Below are 21,194 nucleotides of genomic sequence, written 5' to 3'. Positions count from 1 at the left end.
ATAGGGATAGACATTGGATCCGAATCGTCGGTTTTTATTTGATTCGACTCTATCGGATTTAAATTTTTAAAAAAAATTAGGTTCGGGTCGAGTTTAAGTTTAGAGTGAAAAATACCTGACCCGACCCGAAAAATTATAAGTTTACTTTATATATTTAGGGATAATTGCATTATATATTATTTTTTTCAATTAACTCTATATTTTTATTGAATAAAAGTAATATTTTTAATAAATATATTATTTCAGATTAAGTCGAGTTTGGATTTTTATCTCAAAAGGATAAGTCGGGTTTTGTTCGGAGAGAAGGTATAAACTTTTTGAATCTAGTTGGAGTCAGATAAAAGATATATAATTTTTCAGATCGAGTTTGATTGACAAAAAAATCCGACTGAATCCATGCGAGTCCTAATTACACACTTTTAGAATTGCATAGTAATTACAAATGGTATTGCACACTTTTATAATTTAAAAATAAAATTCTTGTAATTGATTTTTAATAATTTTAAATTATTTTTGAAAATATTGATTTTTATTTTTAACTAATCCAATTTATTTACTAATTTACTACGCACCCCGAGGCTTTATATATACCATCCTTTATATTCATCACAATACTAATCAAACAAATAAGTTTTCTTTCTAGTCCTTTTTATTTTTATTTGAATTCTTTCATTATTCCCCCTTTTTGTGTAAAAAGATCGTAAATAAAGGAGAGATTGGGAGAAAAACAGAAAACTGAAACTTGATACAGTTAAACAGAAACCAGTTACCGGCGATACTCCCATTTTCAACTAAACCCTTCAAAGATGATAGCTTGTTTGGGAAGAATCGTACACGACACTGACGCCGAATCCATCCCCGACGACGACGTTTCCACCATATCTCAATCCCTCGACCTCCAAGGCACCATCGAAAGCGGCGGAATTGCTGGCTTAGCCGGTAAAGATTTCGGCGGTATTTACTCTGTTAATCCCTTAGTTTTGATTAAACCGTCTGGGAGCGAGGATATAGCTCGGGTTGTCAAGGCTGCGTCGCGGACTTCCCATGTGACGGTTGCGGCGAGGGGTAACGGCCACTCCATCAACGGTCAGGCGATGGCGGACGGTGGACTCGTGATAGACATGCGGTCGACAGAGGATAACCATTTCAAGCTGTTGACAATTGACGGCTCTCCTTATATCGACATCTCCGGCGGGGCATTATGGGAAGACGTCTTGAAAAGATGCGTTTCGATGTTCCGTCTGGCTCCTCAGTCGTGGACGGATTATCTCAGCTTGACGGTGGGCGGGACGTTATCTAACGCCGGCGTTAGTGGACAAGCGTTCCGTTATGGCCCCCAGACATCAAATGTAACGGAATTAGAAATCGTAACTGGTAAAGGCGAAATAACCGTTTGCTCAGAAACCCAAAACTCCGAACTATTTTTCGGAGCCCTTGGCGGGCTCGGTCAGTTCGGTATTATAACCCGAGCAAGGGTCAAGCTACAACCCGCACCGGATATGGTGTGTTATTCTAGTAGTACATTTTCAAGTACTTGACTGGCACGATTACGCTGTGATTTAGGGTTTATTTTAAGTTTGTTTTATTTGAATAGGTAAGGTGGATACGGCTAGTGTATTCTGAGTTTGAAGAGTTCACTCGGGATGCCGAGTTTCTGGTGACTCGGGAAGAGGGTGAGTCGTTCGATTACGTGGAAGGGTTCGTGCTTTCCAACTGTCACGACCCAATCAACGGTTGGCCATCCGTACCATTGGACCCAGACCACGAGTTCAACCCGGCTCATATCCCTCAAACCGCCGGTTCAGTCCTCTACTGCCTCGAAGCTGCTCTCCATTACCGCCACAACGATCACCCTTCAACAGTAGATGCGGTAACAAACAATTCATTTCGTTTAATAATCCCCTGCATCACGTTTTAACATATCAAGACAGAACCTTGTTTACATAGCTGTGGATGACATTTTAGATTAAAAAAATGAGTCTTTAACTGCGGGTCTCCCACCGTAACTGTCAAGAAGTCAAAGCAACCGTCAGCGGCGGAGCACGGGGTTATTGTCAGTCTCCGCCGTAACGAGAACTAAAAAGAGTTCCATTAGTGAAACGTCAATATCGATAGTTAAATTGTTTGAAAGTTGAAAACCGACCATACAGTAGATATCTTCTATTGGATTTTCTGACACAAAAATAAAAGCTGTTGAAAGTGCCCATTCTATTGGGTTTTAATTACGAGACTATGACGCCACTGTCCTTTCTCCCGTATTTTCCGGGGTTAAAATGGTAACGTTCAGCAGTATATCTTATATCCCTGCTTATCGTTCTGAAAATTTGGTCCCCGTTGTTCCGCAAAAGCCATCCATCTTCTGGAATCTGTAATTTTGTTAAATTACTTGATTGTCACTGATTTGTTTTTTAACATCAATCGGTGCAGGCCGTGAATGGACTGCTAGAACGGCTAGAATTCATCCGACGGTTGAAGTTCCAGGTGAATGTTAGTTACATAGAATTTTTATTGCGTGTGAAACGAGTAGAGGAACACGCAAAGGCCAATGGCATATGGGACAGCCCTCACCCTTGGTTGAACATCTTTGTATCCCAATCAAGCATCGTGGACTTTGATCGGACGGTGTTTAGGAAGATGTTGAAAGATGGAGTCGGTGGCCCCATGTTGATCTACCCTCTCTTGCGAAGTAAGTAAGTCAACCTTCCCTCGTCTCGTGTGTGATTATAAGGATCTCAGCACGAGCTACTTGTAGTACCACCTTATTCTGAGATCAATTGTGCTGGATCATGTCGTTTTTCCAGGAATAGTGTTAAACGTCATGTTAGGTGTTTGGTGAAGGGGTGGTACGTTAGCGTATAAGCAAACGTAGAGTTAAAAAAATAGGTACTTTGTGGACAAAGATACGGGGTGGGACCCAGTACTGCTAAAAAAGAATTCACTGTGAATGAGTAGGGTAATTTGGTCATCACCCCTTTTATGGGAAATGGGATTTTCCAAGTGAGGTAACTTTCAGAGTCAGTCTTTTGCAATTTTAGAAAACGACAAACAAATTTATTCGCCAACTAAGCTATAATAACACCATAATTTGTCTGGGCTCCAGCAACGAACCTTTTTTCTGGACTAATTTACCCCGATATAGTTAGTCAATCCGAATTCAGCTCTTTTGAATCATTCTAATTTGAGTATAAATGTTTAGTTTACAGTTCTCCATATATTTGTTGTAACTAATTTGTGAAAGATGGGTTTTAAAATGTGTTGTTTAGGTGGGATGACCGGACATCGGTGGTGCTACCGAAAGGCGAAATATTCTACATCGTGGCATTGCTCCGGTTTGTTCCACAGGGATCATCGGTCGAAAAATTGGTGGCACAAAACCTTGAGATCGTCAAGAGGTGCAACGATGAGGGTTTGGATTTCAAGCTGTACCTCCCTAACTACCATTCAAAAGATGATTGGAAACGACATTTTGGGAATGAATGGTCCAGATTTATGGAGAGGAAGTTCAGTTTTGATCCAATGGCTATCCTAGCACCTGGACAAAGAATTTTTAATAGGACCCATATCAACCTTAGTTTGTAGTCTCAATTCGTGATTTTCTCCCCTTTTTTTTTCAGCATATGGAATATTATCATTCCCATTAATTTGGTTGGCCGACTCAAGCTTATCTGCATTTGGTTGATAATCAATGCTTGAAGGGAAATATGTTTATTATAATATCTATAATTTATAATTGGTTTCTTTCAAATGCCAAAAAGGAAATGAAGGGTTGGCATTTTTCAACTGGCGAATGATTTGACTAACAAGGTCTTACACTGATTACCGTCGACAATAAGTTGTCATTGGCTAAGTCCAAACAAATGTAATGATTACATTAGTTTTTTTTTTTGAAAATATAATAATAATAATAATAATAATAATAATAATAATAATAATAATAAATTAGTCCTTCTTTCTCTCTCGTATCACATTTTTTTTCTTTACCACATTAGTTCTAAATTAATATTTTTCTATTCTCACTTCTTACTTGTCTCTTATCTGCCGATAAGCTAATTAAAATGGACCATTAGATTTATGCGATATATAAGATAAATCATAGATCTAAAGTGGGGTTGGTGACTCAACTTGCCAAAAATTATGAAGAACGTTAGGAGTAAAAAAAAGTGAACAGCTCAAAAAGATGTGCAATTCAAAAATGGCATAGGCTTGGAATTATAGTGTTAGGCATCAGATTCTCTATTTTCAAACACAAGTATCAAAACTCTCTCCAATAACATCTTTTTAGGGTTTCTTTAACCGGCGTTTTATGAGCACGTCTCGAAGATTATTCTCAATTTACCACTCGTGATGTTCTCTGTTTTTGCCATTGTACTAAAATTATATCATTCTCAAAATTTTTTTTAAAGAATTAGGGGTGACATTTGCTCCTGTAATAGACTTAATTTATCACTTTTGCCCCTATCGAGTTTTCGCATCAATTTAGCTCTCCAAGTTGCTCAATTGCAGCATTCTATATCTCACCCCTGACTTAAAACCGTAAATTATAAACCCTAAGTTATTATTTATGGTTTAAGGTTTATGGTTTAGAGGTTGTGAGGTTGTGATTTAGGGTTCAATCTTTATAATTTAGGGTTTAGGGTATGGTATAAGATGATGTAATTAAGCAAATTTGAGGGCTAAATTGACGTGAAAATACGATAAGGAAGAAAGTGATAAATTGAGTCTACACAGGGACAAAAGTTACCCTTTTGCCAAAAACAATCAATTAAAAATATTCTTTCTATATTTATCAGTGTAATCCATTTCTCAATATTGGATAATCGTATTAAACCCAGGGATGGACCTAGGTGGGACGGGTGGGGGTAGTCGCTCCTCCTAAAAATCTAAAATTACTATATATTTTAGATTTTTTATGTATTTTCTATTGAAAATTTGTTTTCACTGTCCTAAAATTTTATAAGTTCAATTTCGGCCCCAACTTAAAATCTTGCGTCCGTCCCCGATTAAACACATCAATGTAATCAATTTCTTACTTAAGGATCTTGAACTCGTTAACCTGAATCTTCTTTCTTTTAGCTCTTTCCCATTGTTTTTGGCTTAAGCACTCAGGGTTTCGTTGTTGTTTGATTGTTTGAAAGTTGATGTAATAAAATCTACATCGTTATTTTCTCCAAATCTTACTTTTCTTCCACTTTCCTTTCTTTCCAATTCCGTCCCCGTTGTTAAAAGTGAAGAAAAGTTGAAAGTCTTAAGGAGTTCCATAGCAGCTTTAAAGTTTCAATTATAAGAACATGGTTTCTCGTAAAATGAACCAAACCAATAAGCAATGGTTTAATAGTCTAAACAAGTGTTTTGAAAATCGGACAGGACCGGCCGATTCAACTGGTTCAATTGGGAATCGCTGCTTAGTCCGGTTCAATCTACACCGGTTGAATCGTTACTAGTGAACCGGCCAGAACCGTTGAACCGTTCGAACCAGACAAGCTAAAAACCTGGAAAAATGGAAAAAAACCATCAATTTTATTTTTTAAAAAAAATTAAACCAAACGACGTGTTTGTTAAACGAGCCAAGTCGAACTCGAGTATTGCTGAGCTCGACTCGAACTTGAAAACTTTAAAAGCAAGCTCAACTCAACTCAAACTCACGAGCTAAAAATTATCAAGTTCAACTCGAACTCGAAATATAATATTGAAACTTGAACTCGAAAAGGCTTGAACTCAAAAAAAATTTAGTAGTTCGATTGAACCCTAAAATTCGAGTTTGATTGAAGTGAAAGAATAGTTCACTCAATGCTCACCAAAAGGTTCCATGATTTTGAATGTCAAATTACCTCTATTATTTATAGAAGTTAGTTGGGATGCTCTTCTATGTTTCTTAGCCATGTGGGATTGTTTTGTTCTCATATTTTTACTCTTTAGACTTTTGGGATGCTCTTCTATGTTTCTTTGCCATGTGAGATTGTTTTTTTAAAAAAAATTAAACCAAACAATATCATTTTGTTATGATATTTTTAGCCTCAAATTTATTTTTTAATTATAGTTATATAATTATATTTATTATTTAATATGTTTTACCTTAAATATTATGTTGTAGTTAATTTGAATCATTTTGTTTCATTTGATTTTATGGTTTTTAATTTATATATGTTATGACTTGCTTTGAATATGACTTGTGATATAAAAAATTATTTTTTATTTAATATTTTTGGTATTTTTATTTAATTTTTTAAATAATTATGACGTCGTCCGGTTCTTCCAACCGATCGAACCGGTTCGATCAGTTGAACTAATGAACTGATAGCATGACTGATTTACTAACTGATTCGGTTCTAAAAACCATGGTCTAAACCCCATGCAGAGCATCCTATACGTTCTTTGGATATCGTGTCATGCATGGACGTATTCTTCCCCCCTCCCCCCAACTTTTTTCATTACGCAACTTGATAAATAAAGCCGCTATTTATCTATTAAAAAATTCAGTTCATAGAAAATAAATTTATTTCATACCTAATCCTTTTATCAGTTTATGTCATTCCCCATGACCTTAAGGTAATCTAAACATGTGAAATGTTTAATAATATTGATCCAAGGTTGGAGACTCGAACCAAACGAATCAAATAATGAAGCTTCAAATGATTTAACGATACTGAACGAAAGTGAATAAATTATCGACAAACATGCGTACGGATTCTAGGTATACTATCTTTGACTTTTCAGGTATCAAGGAAGATTGCTTGCATAATTGATCTCACTTTAATTCAATGCATCTACAAATTATAATCTTGAATGTGGTATACTGCTATATGAGTGCGTCTATATATAATATAATATTATATATGTAGTTTTCCAGATGATTTTTTCTCGAACATTTAAGCATCGATATTGGTCCTCTACGAGACACGTGCTTGGGATGCTGTATAGCGTGTAAATTGTTCGCTTTATCAAAAGAATAAATCCCAACAGACAACAGTACGTTTCCCTCTAATATAAAACATATATATTGGTCCTCTACGAGACACGTGCTTGGGATGCTGTATAGCGTGTAAATTGTTCGCTTTATCAAAAGAATAAATCCCAACAGACAACAGTACGTTTCCCTCTAATATAAAACATATATATTGGTAGAAAGTAATAGTCCAAATTCAGTAAATTTATCCAGAGATTAAGTTACATGTTCGAGTTGTGTAAATAAGAAATTCTAGCATTTTTTTTTCTAAATTGACCCGGCTCAAATTATTTAATAGTAAACTTTATTTATATTTTATTATTAGTAAATAATTGTTCAGTTGGATATTGAATTTAATCCATATTTAATTTTATTATGTGCTAGAAATTTAAGTCTTTATCAAAAATTCATTTCAAGTATTCAATTTAGATTGGTGTTTTCGTACTTATAAATAATTTATTAAAATTTATGATTTGAATTTCAAGTATGAAAAGTTCATGGTATAACCCATTTATTGAAAAATTTGAGCACTAGTGACTATAGTAAGATGATTGAGCGTTCATTGTCAAATGATTGAGAGTATTTATAGAACATATACTACTTTATAATCACCTTAATTTAATAAAAAAAAAACTGAGAGAATAGTAAGGATACATGATAGACATGGAGACTATACTTCTTGTATTAACTTTAGATCAAAGAAAGTTATATTAGTACACATTTATGTAGTTTCGAGATGATTTCTTCTCAAATATATTAGTACCAATATTGATCCATGTCGCGGCCATCTTTCGGGTGGGTTCGGAATTGATCTTTGACTTGAATAATTGGGTTAGAGTCGCCACCGATCATTTTAAAAAACCCGATTCAAATTACTTACCTTTGATTGGTTTGAATTCCTCTAAAAAAAGTCAAAAATGTTAGAAAAATAAATAAATACTAAAATAATAAATCAAAGGAAAAAAAGAAAATAAATATAAATAAATAAAAATAAGTCAAAAGGAAAAAATGAATTGAATACAAATTAAAGAGAGGGAAAAAATAAAAATATAAGAAAAAAAAGAATAAGTCAAAAGAAAAATAAATAAAAATATAAAATATAAAAATATAATAAAAATAAAAATAAATAAATAGAGATAAATAAAATTTTAAAAAATAATAATAGTGAAAATAAAAAAACCAAAATAAAAAGAGTGAAAAAGAAAAGGGTTAAATATTGAAAATAAAAAAAATGAAAAAAAAATGTTATGAAAATAAATCTTAACAAAAAAATAATAATAATAAATAAAAAATAAAAAAGGACCAAAATGCAAAAAATAATAAATTCAAAACCCGAATTAAAGCATTGGAAATTAAATTCAATGGTTAAAATATAAAAGATATAACTTACTGGGACCACAAGTGTAATTTGCCTGTAAATGAAAAATACAGAACCCCTCTTCAAAACGATGTCGCATTGAGGGTATTTATACCCACAAAACCGTCATTCTAAGGCCATCTACCCTCATTTTCTCAAATTCTCTCTCTCTAAGAAATAGAAACAAAAGTTTCTCTCTACAAATTCCCATCGGTGGGAAACCCGATCACCAGGCCGCCGCCGACCAGAAAAAATTCCGAACTCACCAAAATGTTCCCTACGACTCCCTCAACCTAACCCCGAAGCCTATTTCTCAAAACAAAACATCTATAGGCGTAGATCTACGCCTAAAGGTTTGATTTTTTTACCTTGAAGCTGGTACATTTTCTCCTTCCGACGACTCTCTTCTCGGTTCTGACGAGCCTCTTGCTTTGCTTTGATTTTTTTACTTATTTGCTTGGATTTTCTGCTGTGGGGCTTCGGCATTTGGTTTATGTGTTTGATACTGCTTGTGTTTTGTTCCCGGTTATGTTTGGGTTTTCGTTGGTATTATTCGATGTTGGTTGTTCTTTGTTGTTTGTTTTGGTTCTGTCGTTGTGTTCAATGTTGGTTGATGTCTCCCTTTGGCCTCACCAGTATGGTATTTATATGGCCCCCAATGGGGCTGTTCAGTATTTGGCGGGGGTAGTTCCCCTCGTTTGTTTGTTGACTGGCTGAAATCTCGGGATGGGCCAGTCCCGAGATCTTTGACCGGACGCCTTGGCCGGCCGTTTCGCGTGACTCTTAGCCTCCTTGACTGTGCGGCGCTGTTGACTTGTTATGTTAGGGTTTTACAAACCCTAATGGACCTAGGATGGTTCAGGCCCGTTTAGCCGATGCTGGACCCGAATAGATTTGGGCTCTTACCCATTTTGGACATATTGGACCCTGGACATAAAACAAAAAAAAATAATAATAATAAATAATATATTATATATAAAAAAGTATTTTAAAAAACCATATAATTTTCAAAATGTTTTTTTAAAAAACTATATATTATATATATGTTTACAAAATGTTTTAAAAAAACTATATAATATATATATTTTCAAAAATGTTTTAAAAACTATATATTATAAATAAGTTTTCAAAAATGTTTTAAAACTATATAATATATATAAGTTTTCAAAAATGTTTTAAAAACTATATAATATATATAAGTTTTCAAAAATGTTTTAAAAACTATATTATATATATATATATATTCAAAAATGTTTTAAAAACTATATATTATATATAAGTGTTTAAAAATGATTTAAAAACTATATATTATATATATTTTTAAAATGTTTTAAAAACTATATATTATATATACATTTTCAAAAAATCATTTTCAAAGCTATTTAAACAATATACTTTATGTTTTCAAAAACCGTTTTCTAAAAAATTATATATTATATTTTTCAAAAATATTTTCAAAAACTACGCTATATTAATATAATATAATAAAAGAAAGAAAGAAAAAAAATTCGGACGAAAATGAGTGCTTACAGTTGCCCCTCTTTGACCTTTTTCGTGAAACAAAAAATATGACAAAGATAAAAGGACACAAATATTCGTTCGCTGGAGTTGAAAATTGACTATGATATTTCAATTAAGAATAACTCCCTGTCGAATTGAGTTGCGGATGGCTCCTCCGTCGCGAAGCTGAGTCCATCTTGAAATAATATGGAATTAAAGCCACAGTTCAGAATTTGAATCAGAATGCGACTCCTTATTGCCAAATTGCAGTCCAGTTCAGTCTTCTTCTCGATTTAAAGACATTGGCTTAGAAATTCGACTAGAAAATAGTTCCTTGACTCTATCATGTGGTTGGTAGGCCCTCAAGCTAAGCGAAGTTGAATTCGAAAGTTTCTGTTGACAAATAACCCTTATCGTCTTGAGTTATGTTGTACTAGGCTAAGAGATTACCCCATATCTTTTTCTTGACTTAAAGACCTCGACTTCAACCAAAAAGTGGTTTTTTGTTGCCACCATGTGTTGGATGTGTCATCGAGCTGAATGGAATCGAACTCGTCAGTTTTTGTTGACAGATAACTTTTCTCGACTTAAGAAATACTGTAAATTTGACATGCCCTTTAGCTGAGTGTAATCGAACTCGAAGGTCTTTTAATGAAAGATAGCCCTTCTCGCCTTGAGCTATGCTGTAAATTTAATGTGCCTCGGAGTTGAGTGTAATCGAACTCGAGGGTCTTGGTTAACAGATAACCCTTCTCCCATTGAGTTATGCTGCAAATTTGATATGCCTTTGAGCTGAGTGTAATCGAACTCGAAGGTCTTTTAATGATAGATAACCCTTCTCGTCTTGAGCTATGCTTTAAATTTGGTGTGTCTTTGAGCTGAGTGTAATCGAACTCGAAGGTATTAGTTGACAGATATCCCTTCTCGCCTTGAGTTATGCTATAAATTGATATGCCTTTGAGCTGAGTGCAATCGAACTCGAAGGTCTTTTGTAACAGATAACCCTTCTCGCCTTGAGATATGCTGTAAATTTGATGTGCCTTTGAGCTGAGTGTAATCGAACTCGAAGGTCTTGGTTGTCAGATAACCCTTCTCGCCTTGAGTTATGCTGTAAATTGATATGCATGTGAGCTGAGTGTAATCGAACTCGAAGGTCTTTTGTTAATATATAACCTTTCTCGCCTTGAGCTATGCTGTAAATTTGATGTGCCTTTGACCTGAGTGTAATCGAACTCGAAGGTCTTGGTTGACAGATAACCCTTATCGCCTTGAGTTATATTGTAAATTGATATGCCTTTGAGCTGAGTGTAATCGAACTCGAAGGTCTTTGTCGACAGATAGCCCTTTTCGCCTTGATCTATGCTACGAATTGGATATGCCTTTGAGCTGAGTGTAATCGAACTCGAAGGTATTTTGTTGACAGATAACCCTTCTCGCCTTGAGCTATGCTGTAAATATAAAAAATGGCTTCCCTTCATAGGTCTAAGCTGGTCATAATTCTCAGGTGGTTCTTATGAGCGGGTCTGAATCAGGTGAGATGATCTTTGAATGACTCCCCTTTACGGGAAAACCCACTGATAAATTTTGTTAGCCGGATATCTTCCGTTGTGGAATTGAAATCTGGCTTGAAAACGTTAACTGGAAACCTGCTACTCATTGTTGAGTTGAGCCGAACTGGATTCATTCTGAATTGGTTGTCGAACCCATCTGAAATTGATTATGAGATCTTGTCAATATTTTAATATGTCAAGTCGGTTGAGGTCTAGCTTCTCACTACTGAGTTAAGAAACTACCATCGATCTTTAAAGTTGCTTTTGAATCGAGTATCCTTCATCATGAAGTTGAAACTTGACTCTAAAAGCTATAAAATTATGTATGCGAAAAATGATAAATGTGATGCTCTTAAGTATGCCTAAGACGTATGCTATATGAATCAATTTTGTTTTATGTTCTGGATGGAGTCTTGTGCTTTGTCTGTCGATCTAGTCCCGGGAATCAATTGTACCCCATTTTCTTCTCGGGTTTCAGGTTCAAGGACTTTTCATATTTGAGACTGTCATGTTTGAAAATATTTTTATCATTTCTTTTATTTTAGGAGGGAAAATGATATGAGTATATAAAAATTCTATAAAATATTACTCCTTAATTCAGGCTCGTAATCGAATCAAATCATAAACATGAGTTCAAATAATATCAAAGGAAGTAATAGCTCTTTTAATGCTTTCAGAGTTATAGCTCTTTGATAAATATTCAAGTTGATGAGTTGGTTTTAGGTTGGCTTCCTATTTTCTAAGGTTTCAGCCATCAAGAAATGTCATTTGGTTATTACAGCATGCCTTTTTCTCGGCTTGGCATTTTAATTGGATGCGGACAAAATGACGCAACTAGCATAATCAATTACTAGACCTTGTATTTCGATCCTCTGAAATCTTTCATTTGTTCAAGCTTTGTAAACTCCTCTAACAAAGGCAGTGCAAAAATATCAATCTAAAAATGAAATTATTGAGTGCTTGTGTGAAATTGACTATAACAGGTGTTCCTTAACTCCCTTAGTCCATCATTACCGAAAATTTATTGTTTAGATAAATTTGATTTAATTTTCCATTGTCTGGCTAACCGAATCCATAAAGCCTGGACGTTTAACCAATTGCTTTAGAGGGATAGCTTAATACTATAATCACTTTTATCAGGTTTAACTGAAGGTTTCATCTCATCACAAAGTCTTTGGCCTGACAATAGTAGTGAAGCAAACACCGAGTTGCCAAATGTCTGAGTAATGTCATGGTTTGAACGCAACCTATTCATAAAGCCAGGACTTTTGAGTTTCCTCTATAACCAATTGCCTTAGTGGAATAGCTCAGCTTTTACAGATTTAATTTCTTAAGATTGTCAAGAAGAACCTGTTATAGTCTAGGTGTTTATTGAAAGTAAAATTTTTTATCTTTTAGAGTTCAATTTCCAAGCAACTAACCTAAACTAGATTCACCTACTCGACTATTCCATCTGTAAAGATCATCATAATCATTGAACGTCTTAAACAAAAAGTAGAGTAATGTCATATGCAAAAGATGCCCCATGTTGTCTGCACTAATGCACACCTAAATACCAAGCCTCTTTTTCGTTTCCTTATGAAAGGAAAAGGCTATATCGGTTATTTGCAAGAGAAGGGTACAGTGTTTGAGCGTATCTTTCTAGGTAAGGTCAAAGTCCTTGTTTTACCACTTTTTAATCATGTTACTTTGTTAAAGATCTATAAATTTAATCATTTACAGAGTTTTTAATTCAGTTGATATTCAACGAATTCCAAGTCTGCAAATTTGATTCATGGCTCACCATATTTAAAGTAGCATAAAATCATTTAAATCTCCTAAAAAAGAACTGAGAAAAGAAGAAAAACAAATTCAAACAAAGTACGACAAATGATGAAATTATCTTTTTCCTTATTTGGATGCCCCCGAGTTACTGAAGTCGATATAATTCTTGCTACGCATTTTCTGCACGATTCTCTTGAATGCGGAGTAGTTCTCAATAGTGTGATCTGGGACACCACTATGATATTCGCAATGAGTGTTCTCATCATACCACAGGGGTATGGGGGCTTCAGGGGGTTTCACTGGGTATGATGATACTACGTGAGTGTCAAAAGTTGTTGGTAAAGTTCCTTGTAAGTCATGGGAATATGATCAAAATGTTCTTATTTTTTATGATACATGTGAAGGTAATAAAAAAAGAGAAAAATAATGTGAAATATGCATAAATGTATGATGCATAAAATGTTTGAGGCATTGATCCAAAAATGTGTCTGTTATTATAAATAATCCTTATTGGGGACAAAAGTGTTATTTCTTAAGAGAATTTTTTTTTAAATGTATATTCTTCTAGACCCCGAACAACTTTTGACAGGTTGATTCATCTTTCGCCTTCTTCTGTCATCAATTGAATACCCTGTCGAACTGTTCCGGCCTCTTTGAGCTACTTTTTGTATTTGTCCCACTAAATCTCGAATGGATGCATCTCTGGTTTTCACTCTCTGCTGAGTCTGTTCCCTAATGAAAACATCATTCGAGCCCTCTATCGATAGGAACTATTCGAAGTTCATCTGCTTGTTTCTTGAATTCGTCAACAAGAACATCCAATTTCAGCTATTGCTTTTTCATCTTGTTTTTGTTACCTTTGAAGGAACTTTCCAGGTCATTAACCTTTTACTCATCTTGCCCCTGCAACCTTTGCCAACCTGTTTTGGAAAAGTTGACTTTTGACGTGCTTGGTGTAAGCCTAGTCCATTCTGAGTCCTTTCTAACCATAGCCGGGCTTCTGAGCTTTTCATCTCTTGTATTATAAACCCTTTATCCATTAATGCAAATTATTTACGTTTAATGAACACGTCCTAACCACATATCTTTCTAGTTCGCATGCTTCAAATAAAAAATAAAGCAGGAAATAATCTCAAAAATAGCATAGGGTTTTAAAATGAGGTTTTGGGTGGGCTCTAATTCCCTGTAGTCTCTTGGTTTAGGTTCTAAAGAAGGTACCTGAGTTCTCCTTGCTAGTGTCCCTTTGGGCTTGCCAGACCCTTAATCCTAAGCCTGTTACAAGCTTATGTGGTACATACCCTTAGTCCTAATCCCGTTACAATCTTATGAAAACTAGGTTAAACTCAAGATGATACATTCCTTTATGCCCGTACGGAGAATAAATTTTCACGAAGGTGTCGCTTTCACCCCCACTTAAAAAGGGTTCAGAGTTCGGTTATAGAGTTAGAAATGAAAGCTTTTCAAAAATATGAAATCATTAAAAAACGTCAGTACAACTATTTATTTAAAAAATAATCAAAGATAAATAATAAAAATTGAAGAATTAAATTAAAATTTAAACTTATAATTTTCGCTTAAAAAGACAACCGAAAATTAATTCGGCCTGACTCACTTACCTGTCCCCAGCAGAGTTGCCAAGCTATCGCGGCCGTCTTTCGGGTGGGCCCGGAATTGGGCTTCGACTTGAATAATTGGGTTAGAGTCGCCACCGATCATTTTAAAAAATATTTAGGTAGATCGGACACCATCTTACCTAATATGTGTTTTACAAGAAATGTGTCGGGTTCGGGAGTCAGTTACGGTCAAAGAAGGATTAACACCCTTGAACCGCCCTTTCGGTACCAATTAATTTGTCGGTTGTCTTTAATTGCAAAAATTAAAAATTAAAATTTAAAAACCCGATTCAAATTACTTACATTTGATTGGTTGAAATTCCTCTTAAAAAGTCACAAATGTTAGGAAAAAATAAATAATAAAATAATAAATCAAAGGAAATAAAATAAAATAAATAAAAAAAGTCAAAAGGAAAAAAGAATTGAATAAAAATAAAGAGAGGGAAAAGTAAAAAAAAGTAAAAAAAAGAATAAGTTAAAAGAAAAATAAAAAATATAAAAAAAATATAAAAAAATAATAATAAAAAAATAAATAAATAGATATAAATAAAATTAATAATAATAATAATAATAGTGAAAATAAAAAAACCAAAATAAAAAGAGTGAAAAAGAAAAGGGTTAAATATTGAAAAATAAAAAAATGAAAGAATGTTATGAAAATAAATCTTAACAAAAAGAAAAAAAAAATAAAAATAAAAAAGGACCAAAATGCAAAAAATAATAAATTTGAAACCCCAATTAAAACATTGGAAATTAAATTCAATGGTTAAAATATAAAAGATATAACTTACAGGACCACAGGTGTAATTTTCCCGTAAATGAAAAATGCAGAACCTCCTATTCAAAACGACGTCGCATGGGGGTATTTATACCCACAAAACCGGCCTTCCAAGGCCATTTGCCCTCATTTTCTCAAATTCTTTCTCTCTCTAAGAGGGAGAAACAAAAGTTTCTCTATGCCTTTTCTCTACAAATTCCCACCAGTGGGAAACCCAACCATCGGGCCGCCGCTCCGCCCACCGAAAAAAATTCCAAACTCACCAAAATGTTCCCTATGACTCCCTCAACATAACCCCAAAGCCTATCTCTCCAAACAAAACCCCTATAGGCATAAATCTACGCCTAAAAGTTCAATTTTTACCTTGAAGTCGGTGCCTTTTCGCCTTCCGACGACTCTCCTCTCGGTTCCGACGAGCCTTTTGCTTTGCTTTGATTTTTTTTTACTTATTTGCTTGGATTTTCTGATGTGGGGCTTCAGCCTTTGGTTTATGTGTTTTATATTGTTTGTGTTTTGTTCCCGGTTATGTTTGGGTTTTTGTTGGTATTCTTCGATGTTGGTAGTTGTTTGTTTTGGTTATGCCGTTGTGTTCGATGTTGGCTGATGTCTCCTTTTGGCCTCATCGGGGTGGTATTTATATGCCCCCTCGATGGGGCTGTTCCGAATTTGGTGGGGGTGGTTCCCCTCGTTTGGAGTTTGTTTGTTGACCGGCTGAAATCTCATGATGGGTTAGTCCCAAGATCTTTGGCCAGACGCCTTGGCTGGCCGTTTCGCGTGACTCTTGGCCTCCTTGACTGTGTGACGTTGTTGACTTGTTGAGTTTTTATGTTAGGGTTTTACAAACCCTAATGGACCTGGGCTAGTTCAGGCCTATTTAGCTTATGCTGGACCCGAACAGATTTGGGCTCTTGCTCATTTTTGACATATTAGACCCTGGACAGAAAACAAAAATAAATAATAAATAATAATAATAATAATAAATAATATATTATATATATAAAAGTATTTTCAAAAACCATTTAATTTTCAAAATGTTTTTTTAAAAACTATATATTATATATATGTTTTCAAAATGTTTTAAAAAAACTATATAATATATATATTTTCAAAAATATTTTAAAAACTATATATTATATATAAGTTTTCAAAAATGTTTTAAAAACTATATAATATATATAAGTTTTTAATTTTTTTTAAAAAAACTATATATTATATATATTTTTTCAAAAATGTTTTAAAAACTATATATTATATATAAATTTTCAAAAATGATTTAAAAACTATATATTATATACATTTTCAAAATGTTTTAAAAACTATATAATATATATACATTTTCAAAAATCATTTTCAAAGCTATATAATATATATATTTTAAAAACCGATTTTTTAAACATTATACTTTATGTTTTCAAAAACTGTTTTCTAAAAAATTATATATATTATATTTTTCAAAAATATTTTTAAAAATTACGCTATATTAATATATATATATATATATATATATATATAATAAATAATATAATATAATAAAAAAGAAAGAAAAAAATCTGAACGAAAATGAGTGTTTATAATACCAGTACATTTCCCTCCAATATAAAGCATATATATTAATAGCAGCTGCCCTTTCTACAAATGGTTGTTCCTTGTTCCCATATGTAATGGGGTAGGGGGAGGTAAGATAGTAGGCTGCCCCCAACACCAGGTTGAGAGCAGCTTCCGTAGAAGACCTCCGAATTATGAAATGCCCTCCGTGAGACTCGATCTCACGACCTCAAGGTTAAGAACCTTGTGCTCTACCAACTGAGCATATATGACATTATTAGATTAAAAAATGATTATGCTATGGGGAAAAATTGGACCGACTGACCGACTGCTCAGCACTTTGGCTGTTATCATGTAGCTCAATACAACTGGCTTTGAGCGAGGGCCATGGAAATTTAGTGGTTCATATGAATCGGTTTTAGCATGGAAATTTTGATTATCGGTTTTTAGCATTTTCGTTGCTGTAAAAGGGTTAAGCCCAATAAGGTAATATCTATCAAGCCCAAATAAAGAGGAATAGGGAATGTTTGAAGAGAGTGAAGATGATTAATATCAATTTTTTGTTATAATTTTATATAAAATATTTTTTGTTTATTCTAATAAATTTAAATCGATTTATTTTTTTTCGTATTATATTTTGGTATAGACTTTTTACTCTATTTTATAAAATAAATTTATTTCATACAATTTTACATCTATTTGATATTTTTTAAAATCATATTAAAAATGGATATTAAAAAATGTAAGAAATAAAATCAATTTACTTGTATGATGATGAAAACTAATACTGTAAATCAATATTAAGAAATATCAATGACTCGAATATGAATTTTTTGTATACAAACTAGGGGCGAGCAAAACTTGACTCGATTCAAAAAATCGAATTTTTCAACTTGACTCGACCCAAAAAAATTTCAAGTTCAAATTGAGTTGTAAAATGCAACTCGAATAACTCGAAATTTTTAGTAATTAGTGGATTTATTTTCAAGTTTGAGTCAAGTCTTTGGACTTTGTATGATATATGTATATCACATATGAAAAAAAATATGAAGAAATGTATTTGTATTATATATGGTTATAGAAAGTTATATAAATTGGAATAAAATAATATTATAATATTATAAATATATAACATTAAATTTAAACAGAAACTCAAAAGAATAACTCGACTCGAAAAAATTTCAAATCAAGTCCGAGTTGTAAAATATGACTCGACAACTACAAAAACTTAAAAAAAATTCGACTCGATTCGATTAAATGCTCACCCCTAATACAAGCAATGGCAAAACACAAGAGATGTTGGTGGGGGCCATTAAAAAAATTATAAATTAGACTCTTAAAATTAAAAAAAAATAATTTGGTCCCTTCAAAATTTTTAGAAATTAAGATTAAACTACAAATTTTTTAATATTCTTAATTAAACCCCTTCCTATAACTTTTAAATAAATAATAATAAAAATTTTAGTTCGACCCTATTTTTTTTTAAAAAATGTAAACTAAATCCTTTAAAAATTTAAAAAAATTTAAATTACCTTTAAACTTTTTAATTAAGTTGACCCCTCAAATTCTATCACAAGTTGTGTCACTACATATAAGGACTAGAACTTAAGATTTATTTAAACAATATCAAGTTACTTACCACCATTAATAAAAGTTGATCTCATTTTGATAAATATAATTGTAAAATAAACATTGTCTCTTAAATTATCATATCAAATGAAATATTGTAAAGTGAGTAGCCCCCATATTTTATTCCATGTTGACGAGATATGAACGTTCGATGGGATGGTTTTTAGACTTAGATATTTGGTGCCAAATTATATTTAATTTGACAAAAAACATTTCTTGGAGAGAAACGATTAATTCCATGATTAATTAAAGAAAGACTTGGATTAGCCGCCAACTCTTTCTGACGTGCACTCTTGGTATTGACCAATTGAGACAAGTGAAGGGACAATCAATCGACACTCAAAATCATTATTTTCAGACAATTCTTTCATCCTTAATAAGAAACTAATCTCCACTTTCCTTTAAACTTTCTTGGGTGTTATTAAAGAGTCCTGGAATTTCAAATCACTGCCCTGTTTGGATGGCCAATGCACAATTGCATGTCGATCGTAATCCCATTATTTTTCTTCACAAATTTCATGATTGAGTGGCAGATTTTTAAATAAAGAAAATGGGCATCGTATGAGTAAAAAGATTTTCAGTTAAGTTGGATTGAGTTTGTAAAAGAATAAACTGGATTTAATATTAGATTTTACAGTTAAATAATTAAACTTAGATTTGAGTTTAAATGATAATTTCTTAATATTTTAATTCAATTTATCTCGTTAATATTAAATTACTGAAATTCAACTTTACTTCGTGGCTCGAACTTGACTTAACGACAACTACATAAACTTATCTTCGATCTTTAATTATATATCCTTAAGCTTGAACTTAAGTTTATAAGAGACTGTTCAATAGTAATTAAACTAACATCACTAGTCTTTTGAACTACTCAAATCAATATTAAGTTACTTAAAATCTCTCCTAAACCTAATTTCAGTATAATAATGATAGGTTGAAATGGAAGTTTTATTTGCTCGAACAACTTACTCATAGGCTGGCCCCAATCTCCAAATATTTTCAAAGATGTTATCAGCACAAGTGAAATTTAACTATTAATCATCGTTTTTATCATTTGATTTTAAGTTCGAATCTCAACAACAATTTCTACAATTAAATAAGCCTAAAGAAGTTTAAGTTATCCAAGTTGAACATATTCAAACCCCAATATTTACTTCAACTTATTCCTTGTATGGATAACCTTAAAATCTCCGTTGTTTTTAACTTCTCCAAGCGTTGGATCCTTTGTTCTTCCTAGGAGAATCCAAACTTCTAAAAAGCAGATGCTTCATTGCAGTGATCAAATTCCCAGCAGGATTTTCCGGCGGGCTCGATGACTTGAACTGCTCACAGAATTTCGTGCGTCGAACTAATGCTTCGTTCGTTGTAATTACAGTCTCCGGTGCCGACCTCATCGTTTCGTATTTAACCGCCTCCGAACATAGGCCGCAAAGCCAATTCCCTTCGAACTTTTCACGCACGCGCGCAATGTAAGACGGCGTGCACTCCTCCGTTAACCCGCAACAATCACACTCGGCGAACTCAACTTCGTTTTGGTTGTTCTTTTGTTTAACAACTGCCGCCATCGAAGCTCGCCTGCAAACAAAAGTAAAAAAAAAAAAAACTTGTAATAATTAGGGAAAAGGATTTGAATTTTGATACAAACCCAGATCAGAAAAGTGTTTATCTTTCTTTTTCCCCTCCCTTTCTTGGAATTTCTCTTGAACAGCGACGAGAAAAAAAAGTGCAAATTTCCTATGCATTTGAGAGCCGAATTTGGCTCACTCGGGTTTTTGTCTATTTAAAAACAAAGACCAAAATCTCTGAAGGAATGGGGAAACAATTATGGATCTCAATTGCATTAATACAAAAAGATTTTGCGCGTATGTTTCTCCTCTGATTGATTTGTTTTTCCTTCACAAAACCATGGGGATTTTGTTTACAGAGAGAAAAAAAAAGATAACGCTACGCCTCAATCATTCAATGGTGGCAAAAAAATAATAAGACTTTTTCAGGTCGCCTTGCCCCATTAACCCGACACGTATACAAGAACAAGCGAATGCTATTTTTTCATAGCAGTAACTCAAATGCTGTCCTGTCCGTTAAGCACTTTAGCTAACATCAAGCAGCCATGAGCGAAGATAAATTAGTAGACCAGGTTAACCGGGTTGTAAAAAGCTGACTAGACTTGTAAAATTGACTGAAATTGATTCGAAATAAAATTGTTTATGACTTGAGAGATAGTGATCTGAAATTGACTCGTGTCCGAACTGGTGTTCACCTGAACCCGAGTTGGACCTAGAAATTATTGACCTGAACCCGAATTAAATCGATAATATGATAACCGAACCCGACCTGCATCTGACTGATATGAATCCGAACCCGAGATTAAATTGAAAAATAATTGGTATTACTCGACTTGTTATCAACCTTACCTGTAATTGACTCAACCTGTAAATAATCCGACTTGTTATTGACATGAGATGACATTTATATGACTTGATATTTACATGACTTATAAGTTACAATTGAT

General features: G+C 33.4%; 2 protein-coding genes across 2 annotated transcripts; one reads left to right on the top strand and one right to left on the bottom strand.

The window, feature by feature from the left end:
• Window positions 1–707: 707 nt before the first annotated feature.
• Window positions 708–3,600, top strand: LOC120169288 (cytokinin dehydrogenase 7-like). Its single transcript, XM_039177471.1, has 4 exons — window positions 708–1,502; window positions 1,595–1,870; window positions 2,428–2,690; window positions 3,264–3,600. The coding sequence occupies exons 1-4, from the start codon at window positions 807–809 to the stop codon at window positions 3,577–3,579; spliced, it is 1,551 nt and encodes a 516-aa protein (XP_039033402.1). The 5' UTR covers window positions 708–806; the 3' UTR covers window positions 3,580–3,600.
• Window positions 3,601–19,673: 16,073 nt separating this feature from the next.
• On the bottom strand, window positions 19,674–20,619 carry LOC120169270. Its single transcript, XM_039177462.1, has one exon. The coding sequence runs from the start codon at window positions 20,245–20,247 to the stop codon at window positions 19,882–19,884; it is 366 nt and encodes a 121-aa protein (XP_039033393.1). The 5' UTR covers window positions 20,248–20,619; the 3' UTR covers window positions 19,674–19,881.
• Between the last annotated feature and the right edge of the window lie 575 nt (window positions 20,620–21,194).

This window comes from Hibiscus syriacus, unplaced genomic scaffold (genome assembly GCF_006381635.1).
Source record: "Hibiscus syriacus cultivar Baekdansim isolate YM2019G1 unplaced genomic scaffold, ASM638163v2 tig00111758_pilon, whole genome shotgun sequence".
Classification (NCBI taxonomy): domain Eukaryota; kingdom Viridiplantae; phylum Streptophyta; class Magnoliopsida; order Malvales; family Malvaceae; genus Hibiscus; species Hibiscus syriacus.
Note: the sequence above shows the minus strand (reverse complement) of the source record. Positions and strands in the feature narration are given on the sequence as shown.